Raw genomic sequence first — 11,120 nt, forward strand, 5'->3', positions numbered from 1 at the left:
CCTTTTTTTTAATTTTATAATTTTTTTATTAGATTAGAAGTAGTTTAGTAATAAAATAAAAAATTTTATCAAAAAAGACAATTTTAACACGAAAAATTTTATTAAAGATGATTCTAAATAAAAAATTATGTTAGAGACGGTTTCGATTCTGACCCTCAACATTAGGGACCAAAACAATAATTATCCCTATTCTTAACAATCAATAAATCTTTTTAGAAGTAGACAACTATTCTTTTTTTGTTGATTGTTATTCAAATTTTATTTGATAATCCTTTTAGTTACTATTAATTCCAAGATTCATATGATAACTATGGATTTAACTAGTGAATGATAAAAAGGAATGAGTTGAGTATATTTTTAAAAAAAAAATTGACAAAGATAATTTTTTTGTTATGTTTTTAATTAACTAAAAAGACATTTAATTTATATATGTTCTTTAAACTGTCATAAAATTATTCATTTCAAAAACTTAGGTTGATAAGATAGAAGATAATATAATGGTTATATCGGTAATATTCTCTCTCAAACAAGAGGCTTTTAAAAGTTCATATACTATATCATAAAATTATTTATCCCAAAAATTTAAGTTAATAAAAAAAATAATGTTAATAATTATATTTATAACCTAAACTATTTTTTATGGCACACTTTTAAAAATTAAAATAAGCAGCTATAAATTGCTAGCATTTCTCATTTATTATTACAATATTATAATTAGGGATAGGCTAATTTCACTTCACATGTGCAGAAAGTAATAAGATCTCATCGCTATTCACAAACCACTCTACTAAATTCTTTTGCCACCAACAAGGCCTTAGGCTTTTGTGTGGTGCCACCTGCGGTCGTCCTGATTCTGATAATATTTGGATACTAATTTCTTTATTCACGTTCTAAATATTAACATTCAGATTAATAAGTGAATAATCATAATAATAAAGTGATGAACTTCAAGATGGTATGGTTAAGCAGAAGATGTTTTTTTCATTATCTCTCAAGAATTCGGCCATTGTATTATTAGGTATAGAAAATTTTATATTTAAACCAATAGCTCTACTATTAAGGTGCCAACATAGCGATAAATAATTAATAGTCATTATGTACTATGATAGAAACTCTAGCAAGTTGTAGAAGAAATTAAAAAATAAGAAAGCAACTTGTATACACATGAAATTTATATTCCCATCTAACCATTTACAATAAGAAGCTGAAATTATGTTTTAATTTCCTCTTTAGTTTCTAGTTGCTCCACGGATTCGTTACTAAAATTCTTCACTAAAAGCTTTCGTACATTGAATACATTAGATACGAAAATGTTTGAAATCAAAATAGTTAAAATTTATCTTATTTAATATTTATTAATTATGGTAATAATTAATGAATACTGTTCTTGTATGGATACCTTGAGAGTAGTTCGGCTTCTAGATATCGATGCCGACGTTGATTCTTTTAATGTCGATCTGTGATCTTTGGAAAAGTCCGAGCTTTAAGCCTAAAGAGATGTCCAATTGTGGAGAGTATGAATAAAGGGGGAGTGTACCTGCAAAGACACTCCAATATCTAAGTTAGTATTGAGAATTCAATGTGTCTTGTTTAGGATAGAACATCATACTTTTATAGGTGAAGTAAAGGGAGTCGGGTACATTTCTATTTTATTGTCTGAATTGAAGAGCAATAAACAAGTTTTAATGAGTGATGATGTCTGTTCAGACATTTTAATTCCAAGATGTACTCCGTTGAGTTTGGTGTGTAACGCCGAGTTATAACATGTTTTGCCGAGTTATAACGCATGATGCCGAGTTATGATATTAGGTTTATAACGGCTGGATCATAGTCTCCAATCTTAGCCTGATAATGTGTTTAATGAAGCAGGTTGAGCTTTTAATGAATCATAAGTCGGCTGTTGAAAGAGTTTGTAACTCGGCAACTAATCTGGCCTTGGACCCCAATTCAATTTTCTTTATTAAATAGTTATCGATGGTAAATAGTGGTATGATTAGGAGAAAAGAAAGAGTCAAATGAATGTTTAAAGAACGTGTGTGTTTTCAATGCCCTTTACTTGTTTCGATGTAACTGATGGGACTGCGCAGTGGAATCGAAAAATGTTTTATAAGTGATGTAATTAAAACACTTTTGGAAATCTGAAGGTTTTCATTTTGCTGCATTACTCTTTCTTGTTATCTGAGGTATTTGGAAGCAAAAAATGAGCAAAAGAGGTATGTGCTAATCTCTTATTTTGACTTCCCTATTTCGTGTCTTTCGCTTTCCGTTCTCCTTCTTCTTCAACTGTTGTTTTCAGATGGGGTTTGAGAAAGAGAAAAAGGAGAAGATAGATTGGTCCTACGGTTGAGTAAACGATGATGTCAGGAATCGTATATCGCTGTTTCTAGACGGAGGAGCTGTAAATGAAATAGATAAAGGTAAGACTGTAAGAGCTGGCTCTGGAGTTCGATTGGAGTTACATGCATGCTCTGAAAATGACAGGGTATTTCACAAGGGAGAAGGTTTTGAATATTTTTTTATGTATAGCTGTGTGCTGGAGGAGTTGAGGGTGAAGCTCCCATTTAGTGATTTTCAGTGTCAGGTGTTGAAGCAGTTGAACTGCGCACCATCTCAACTACATCCCAATGGTTGTGCTTTTCTTCGTGCGTTTGAGGTTCTAATGGAATTTTTGGAGAAAAAACCATCACTGGAGCTAGTTTTCTCTCTATTTCAGGCTAAGGGTGTTTGGAAAAATGGGTGGGTGAACTTGAATAGTTCGTCGAGGTTTGTGATTTTTAAGCTGTATAAGTCGTCCTTTAAGGATTTTAAGGAGATGTATCTGAAGGTGACTAGTGCTGAGGGGGACTTCCCTTTTTATGTTGATGAGTACTTAAGGGAGAAATTTTCAATTTGATGATGTTCAGAGCCTAATAATATTTTGGGGCCGGAAATCATTAGCCCAAGAGATGAATGTATTATTGAGTTTTTGGTGGAATTTATTAATCGAAAGGAGTAGGTGTCAGTATTTGATTTGCTGCAGTGGGAGGAAAATAGGCAGGCTGTGGTAGATTAGTTAGGTGAGCTTTGTTGATACTGTTGTGTAAATAAGATTTGAATCATGGGGCTAAATGTTCGATTTTGTTTGTTTTCGGGTGGGAAATATCCCGGGGTATCTGCGGCTAACCTTAGAGCCCGGGTGAAGAGTAAGAATCTGAATAGGGAGGGTTCGACTTCTAAAGTTGAGAAAACTCTTGGTGCTGGCGAGGTGGAGCAACCGAAACCGAGGAGGAGAAATGTGATTTTAAAGAAAAGAAAGAGTGACCTAGTGGATTTGTCGGATGGTTCCAACGATGATGGTAATGAGGTCCCAGTGGAAGAAGTTTAGAAATTTTATGAAAACCAAAGGAAACTACATGACATCATCGATCAGAGTGATGGTTCGTCACTATGTGGGAGGGACTACCCTTATATGGTCGTCGCCGACGACTATTGCCAATCGTTGGCAGATGTAAACTTGGCAGACGAGGTTGGTAACGTCGCCATCGATCTGTATATGCAGGTATTGAAATATTCATTTCGGAGTATGTTTTTTATATTCTGAACCATGTGCGCATATGTATATCTGTTATGGTGTTTGTGTTGCAGGTTGTTGGGTTTTGTATGGCGAGTTTGGGATGTAGCCGGGAAAAAATGCATCGAAAGGTCAGTGAAAAAAGGAAGATCCAATTTTGATGGAAGAATTGAATTTGAAAGGCACTAAAATCTCAGAGCTGGAGATTAAGTTATCCGAGAATGAAAAGTAGTTGAAGGCGATGAAGGATAATTATGCAAAAGAGGTGGAGGATTTGAAAAAGAAGGATGCTGACCTTTCTGCTATGAGTGCTCGTATGATTGAGGTAACGAGTCAGTTGAAGGGGATGGAGAAAAACAAGCAGGGAGAGATTCTGGATTCCCTTATTGAAGGGTTTGAAAGGGCTTTCCTTCAGGAAAAGTTCCTAGCCCCCGAGGTGGACTTTTTCCAGATGGATCCGGGGAAGATAGTCCAGGACGAGGCCTTGGTGGAGGACGATGATGCTGCTGAGCAAGGGGATGAAAATGTGGAACAGTAGTTGATGTTTTTGTTTTTTGTTATAATTTGTTTAAACTGTTTTGTAGTGGTTTGTGTACTGATTCGCTCCTTTGTGAGCTTTTGACTGTTTTTTGCATATGCCCTTTTCTAAAAAGAAAGGCATTATACACTCTGATAATTAGGTAAAATTGATGGTAAATTTGTATTAATTGCTAAACTAGTGTCAACTATTTTGAAATAGTTGCATATTTGGTATTACTGTGTTAATTTGGTTGGCATGGCTGTAGTGATGCCGTTGGAAATTGTAGGTTTTAAACTTTGGTTGAATGGTTATAATAGACTCATGGTTCATAAATTGTGTTTTGGAAAGAGAGTTTTTGCAAAATTTATGAGCTATATCTAAGAGAGATATACATGTACAGGAAGGTTTATTATCTGTAATTGTTTGGTTGGTCAATGAAGTCCGAGTATTCGGAAAATACGGTTAAAATATTGTTAGATTATGTGATTGATTGGTAAAGTCCGAGAATTCGGAATTTGAATAGAGTTAGATTTATCTGCTTGGTCGGTAATGTCCGAATAGTTGGATAAATTTAGATTATCTGATTGATCGATAAAGTCTGAATAGTCGAACAAATTGAGATTATCTGATTGATTGGTAATGGTTTGAATTGCGAATAGAAATTTAGAGATGCTCATAGCTAAATAGAGTGGATTAAAAGTGTATTGACCTTTGATTATAAAGGTGCAGGTAGGCAAGCCTCGTTAAAACCTCTCCGAGCAAAACCCTTGTGGGAAAAATCCCGTGAGTAGGAAAAAGAGTACCTGCCTGTCCCTGACTTTTAACTGTAATATAGCTTTAAAGATGATACATTCCAAGTATTAGGCATAGTATTACCATCTAGGGTTTGTAGTTGGTAGGTGTCGTTGCCGATGACTTCAATCATTTGGAAAGGGCCTTTCTAGTTGGCTGCTAGCTTTCCATGGCTTGGTGGTTTTCTGGCTTATTCAGTTCTTCTTAAGACTAAGTCGTTTACTTGAAAGGACCTTGGGTGAAGTTTCTGATTGTATCTTCGAGCTATATGCTGTTGCATAGCATGGTGTGTGATTGCTGCTGTAGCTCAGATTTCTTCAACGAGGTCGAGGTCGGACTGTCAAACTGTATTGGATGTACTATGGTCTGCCAACTGAGTGCAGAGTGAAGTCTGAGAGATCTCAACTGGTATCATTGCGTCTGAGCCGTATACTAGTCGGAAATGGGTTTCCTTTGTTGTTGAGTGAACAGTGGTATTGTTTCCCAATATGATCTCTAGTATGAGTGCGGCCCAGAGACCCTTGGCGTCATCCAGTTTCTTTCTTAAAGCATGAAGGATAACTTTATTTGCAGCCTCAGCTAATCCATTTGTCTGTGGGTGTTCTACCGATGAAAAATGTTTGACTTTTAAATCCTGCAAAAAGGAGGTAAATTTATGATCAGCAAACTAGCGACCATTATCTGTGATAATGTGTCGAGGTATGCCAAATCTGCAGATAATATTCTTCCATACAAAGGAGACTATTTGTTGTGAAGTAATTTTTGCTAAAGATTGTGCCTCTATCCATTTTGAAAAGTAGTCAATGGCTACTACCAAAAATTTTACCTGCCCTGCTGCCAAAGGAAAAAGGGCCGAGGATGTCTAGCCCCTAGTGGTTAAAGGGCCAGCTTACCTCAGAACTATGCAGAAGCTCGGCAGGGAGGTGTGTGATGGGGCTATGTTTCTGGAAATTGTAACAACTTCTTACCTTTGTTTTGCAGTCTTGTTGTAACGTCGGCCAGAAGAAGCCAGCACGGAGGATCTTTAAAGAAATACTTCGGGCGCCGAGGTGTGTCCCACAGATTTCCTCATGTGCTTCTGTCATTGCAAGTTTGGTTTCGGATTTGGAGAGACATTTAAGCAAAGGACGAGAAAATCCTCGTCTATATAGGCTATTGTCATGTATTGTGAAAAATGATTCTTGTCGACGAAAATGTCGAGGATTGTCAATATCAGCTGGCAATACTCCAGTTCTTAGATAATTTATATAAGTTGTTCTCCAATCTGTATCCTGTGTAACACTTAGAATTTCTGTGAGATCTATGCTTGGTTTAAGTAGTGTTGATTGATAAAATGAGGATTTGGTCATTTGAGTATTGGCGAGCTTAGATAGAATATCAGCTCGGCTATTACTCTCTCGAGGTATATGTTGAATTTCGCATTTTGAAAATTTGAAAAGTAAATTCTGAACAATGGCAAGATATTTGGATAACAGAGGATCTTTTACTTGGTACAAATCGTTCACTTGCTGTACAATGAGCAAAGAATCGTAGTATACCTTGAGTTTGGCTATACTTAGGTCGGTCGCAAGTTTTAGGCCAACAATGAGAGCTTCGTACTCACTCTGATTGTTACTTGCCTTGAAGGAAAAATGTAGAGATTGTTCGATGACATTGCCGTTTCCGTCTTCAAGTATGATTCCAGATCCACATCCTTGTGAATTTGAAGAGCCGTCTACGTATAAACACCATTGGGTTGAATCATGGGTTGTGTTTGGGACTGTGAATTCGGTAATGAAATCGGCCAAAAATTGAGATTTAATGGATGCTCGACGTTGGTATCTGATATCAAACTCGGAAAGTTCAACCGACTATTTTACTAGTCGGCTAGCTAATTCTGGTTTTTGAAGGACTTGTCGCAAGGGTTGATCTATCCGGACATAGATGACATGACTTTGGAAGTATGGCCGAAGTCTTCGTGCCGAGAAAACAAGAGCTAAAGCCAACTTTGCAATGTTCGGATAGTGAAGTTCTGCGTTTTGTAGTGTTTTGCTAGTGAAATAGATCGGCAATTGCTGCCTTTGCCTTTAATAAGAACAGAACTTACAGCCCAGTTAGTCACAGATAAATATAAAAATAGTGGTTCCCCTTGAAGGGGTGTTTGTAAAATTAGTAGTTTTGAAAGAGTTTCTTTTATAGTTATGAATACTTATTCACATTCATCGGTCCAATGGAAAGCGTTCTTCTTTTTTAAAGTTTGAAAAAAACAGAAAGATTTAGAAGCTAGGCAAGGTAAGAATCTAGAGAGTGCAACAAGTCTTCCTGTTAATTGTTGTACTTCTTTGATAGTTTTTGGGCTCATCATATCCAACACAGCTTTGCACTTTTCGGGGTTGGCCTCGATTCCTCGGTTGGTTAGCATGAAGTCGAGGAATTTGCCACTTTGTACACCAAAGGCACACTTCTCGGGGTTTAACCGCATGATATATTCTCGGATCTGATGGAAAATTTCTTCGAGGTCATCGAGGTGGCTGTCGCCAAGTTTTGTTTTGGAAACCATGTCGTCTACATAGACCTCGATGTTTCTGCCTATCTGCTGGGTGAACACTTTGTCCATAAGGCGTTGATATGTTGCACCTGCATTCTTAAGACCAAATGGCATGACTTTGTAAGAGTAATTTCCATATTCAGTAATAAAAGCAGTTTTGCTTTGATCAGATGGATGTATTAAGATCTGGTTGTAACCAGAGTATACATCCATAAAACTTAGTTTTTCATAACCAAAAGCACTGTCAACTAAACAATCAATCGATGGTAAGAGATAAGAGTCTTTTGGGCATGCTTTGTTAAGATCGGTGAAATCAACATACATGCACCATTTACCGTTATGGATTTTCACCATGACGACATTCGCCAACCATGTTGTGAATCTGATTTTCTGGATGAAGCCGGCATTAATGAGCTTCCTGGTTTCTTTCAGAAGGCTTGTTTTCGTTTATGGCCGAGGTTTCTCTTCTTCTGTGCAATAGGTCGGACAAACGGGTCTAAATGGGTCAATGCTAGGCATGTCTGCTGGTGTCCAAGCAACCAAGTCAGCATTTTGTTGTAGGAAATCTTGGAATAAGATCTTCTCCTCCGAGCTTAATGTGGATCCCACATAGGTGAATTTATCGGAGCTATCTGCAAAATAAACCTTTTGTAAGTCTTCTGTTGGGGTTGGTCGCTCTAAGGCATCTGCCCTTGGATCAAGGTTGGCCAGGACTGGGAGTTCGTCCTGATTGCTGATGTTGTGTACACGAGCTTGGGTACTTTGGTTAGGTCATTTAAAACTGTTGTTGTAACATTCTCTGGCCTTACGAGCATCACTGTAAATAGTTGCAATTGTATCATCCTGCAAAGGGAACTTAACATAGAGATAAATTGTAGAAACGATAGCGCCGAACCTATTTAGAAAAGGTCGGCCAAGAATCAAATTGTAAGTGCTAAAACGGTCAACGACTAAGTATTGAATATCTGAAGTTTTTGATAAGGAAACCTCACCGAGTGTGGTTTGGAACCACACAGAGCCCAAAACTGGGACCCTTTCACCTGAAAAGCTGACTAGGTCTCCAATGGAAGGTTGTAGCATGTTGTTACTTAACTTTATCTTCTGGGATGTCGAATGGAAAATAACGTCGATATTTCTCCCTGGATCCAGTAATACTTTTTTAACTAGGAGATCTCCTAACTGGATGGAGATCACAACAGGGTCATTAAAATTTGTTATAGTTGTATTAAAGTCGAAGCTTTGGAATGTAATCTGGAAAAAATGTGAAGGGGTCTGAGGATGATCTTGACTGGCTTCTATTGACAACATAGCTCGGTAAGAGTGTTCCCTTGCCGAGCTTGTGGCGCCTCCACCTACAAAACCTCCAGAAATACAGTTAATGATACCTCTTGGTTGGTCTGATTTGGTCGAACTCGGGTGTTCTTTATCTTGGCTGTGATGTGCTGCCGAATTATTGTCATTAGAAGGAGGAGCCCACTGTTGTATATGACCACCGAGTATTTGTTGAGATGTCCTTGCCAAGCTAGTTGCTCTAAAAGGTCCTTGGTGATGACACATTCGTCGATGGTGTGTCCGTGCTTCTGGTGAAGAATACAATATTTTGATTTGTCTGCACCTCTCGAGTCTGGATAGTTACCGGCCTTCCGTGGTGGTTTGATTAATTTGGAATTGAGGATCTCTTTAATGATGTCGTCACGCTTTGTGTTGAACTGGGTATATGATTCATAATGGGGAGTTGTCTTGAAGTTTTTCTTATTATCCCATGTTTTATCGTCTTCTCTATACTGGGGTCTCTCTATTCTCCGAGCTTGTCGGAGCTCTTTAATGTCAATCTACCATTTCGCCTTTTCACGGAATTCGGCCATAGTTTTAGGTTTGGCCACAGCAACAGCTTCTTGGAATTTTCCTGGTCGGAGTCCACTTTTGATGGCGTGCAATTTCACTTCAGGGTAGAGTTCTGGTATACTCATAGCCACCTTTGTGAAGTGCGTCATGTACTCTTTTAGGCTTTCATGCTGGCCTTGTTTGATTGTGTTCAAGTAATCAGAATCATGCAGGTAGATAGCTGATCCAGCAAAATACTCCTCAAACAGTTTTGACAGGTCTCGAAAACAAGAAATAGAATCTGCAGGCAAAGAACAAAACCAATCAAGTGCAGGACCGTCTAAATAAGATGGAAAACAACGGCATAAAACTTTATCGGATGCACCGTTTACTATCATTATGGAGGTGAACTTTTTTATGTATTTCTTTGGATCGCCTAGCCCGTCGTACGGGGTTAAAATGGTCGGCAGAGTGAACCTTCTGGGCAGTACGAAGTTCATCACCTCAGCCGTGAATGGTCCCAGAGAGTTATCTGACTCGCCATCTTCGTTTTCTAGCCGAGTTTCTTCGTTATGCACGGGTAGGGCTTTCTCGTTATGAACTGTATCATTCCGAACTTCATCAATCCGAGCAGTTTCGGAGACATGCGTTGGGTCGAACTGATGCTCGGCTTCTTCGGTCCGTTCTTGATGTCCGTCGTTATTATTCTCAATCCGAGCATTAGTTAACTTGGCAATCTGGTTTGCCATTCTTTGATTCTCCTCCGCCATGCGCTGATTGGCCTGTTGCAACTCAGTTACCATCCGAAGGAGCTCGGATGGTGTAGGTGGGAGTTGCTCAACCATGATCGGAGGTGAAAACCTTGTGGCCGATAAAAAAGAGAGGGATTATATTTTCTGCCCCACGGTGGGTGCCAATTGTTTTTGTATGGATACCTTGAGGGTAGCTCGGCTTCTAGATATCGATGCCGAGTTGATTCCTTCAATGCTGATCTGTGATCTTTGGGGAAGTCCGAGCTTTACGCCTAAGGAGTTGTCCAATCGTGGAGAGTATGAATAAAGTGGGGAGTGTACCTGCAAAGGCACTTCGATACTTAAGTTAGTATTGAAAATTCAATGTGTCCTGTTTAGGATAGAACGTTATGCCTTTATAGATGAAGCAAAGGGAGTCGGGTACATTTCTACTTTATTGTCTGAATTGAAGAGTAATAAACAGGTTTTAATGAGTGATGATATCTGTTCGGACGTTTTGATTTTAAGGTATAGTCCGTTGAGTTTAGCGTGTAACACCGAGTTATAACGTGTTTTGCCGAGTTATAACGTATGATGCCGAGTTATGATATTAGATTTATAACGACCGGACTAAATACTAATTAAAATAAATTCTGTTTTTTTTTTGTCTATTTAATATTATTGCGTTAAATATATAATTTGCGTTTTTTTTATCAGTATAATTAAAAAAAAAATAATTTGATGACAAGAAAATATAACTCTACTATTATTTTAATTGTTTAATCCTTGGTAATAAAGTCAAGCAAGCACAATAATATCATGTTGATTCAATTGAGATAACCCTCTCAAATTTTTACAAGTGGGTTAAAATAAGCGTCATATTAGTCTCCCTTGATCTAAGTTTTAATGATATATAAGTTGGTCCATATATAGAAGGCCACAGGTATCCGAAATCTCGTAGTAGTGGTGAGTGGTGAGTGGGGAGCGATGACATCGATCCGAAAATTCGTAACCATACGGCGGGAACATTATGCACATAAATTAATTTAATTACTCACCTAGTATTTGCCTAATTTTCTTACTTTTGCCAAAGTTGGATGTGTACATATATCCATTCGTAATAATATTTGGAAGAAAATAAAAAAATCAATCAAATCAGTCTAAGATGATATTAAT

The 11,120-nt window shown here is 37.8% G+C and overlaps 1 protein-coding gene across 1 annotated transcript; it reads right to left on the minus strand.

Annotated features, from left to right (window-relative positions):
* On the minus strand, positions 8,161-8,946 carry LOC107626551. The gene has a single exon (XM_016329453.1). The coding sequence runs from the start codon at positions 8,944-8,946 to the stop codon at positions 8,161-8,163; it is 786 nt and encodes a 261-aa protein (XP_016184939.1).

This window comes from Arachis ipaensis, chromosome B02 (genome assembly GCF_000816755.2).
Source record: "Arachis ipaensis cultivar K30076 chromosome B02, Araip1.1, whole genome shotgun sequence".
Taxonomy (NCBI): domain Eukaryota; kingdom Viridiplantae; phylum Streptophyta; class Magnoliopsida; order Fabales; family Fabaceae; genus Arachis; species Arachis ipaensis.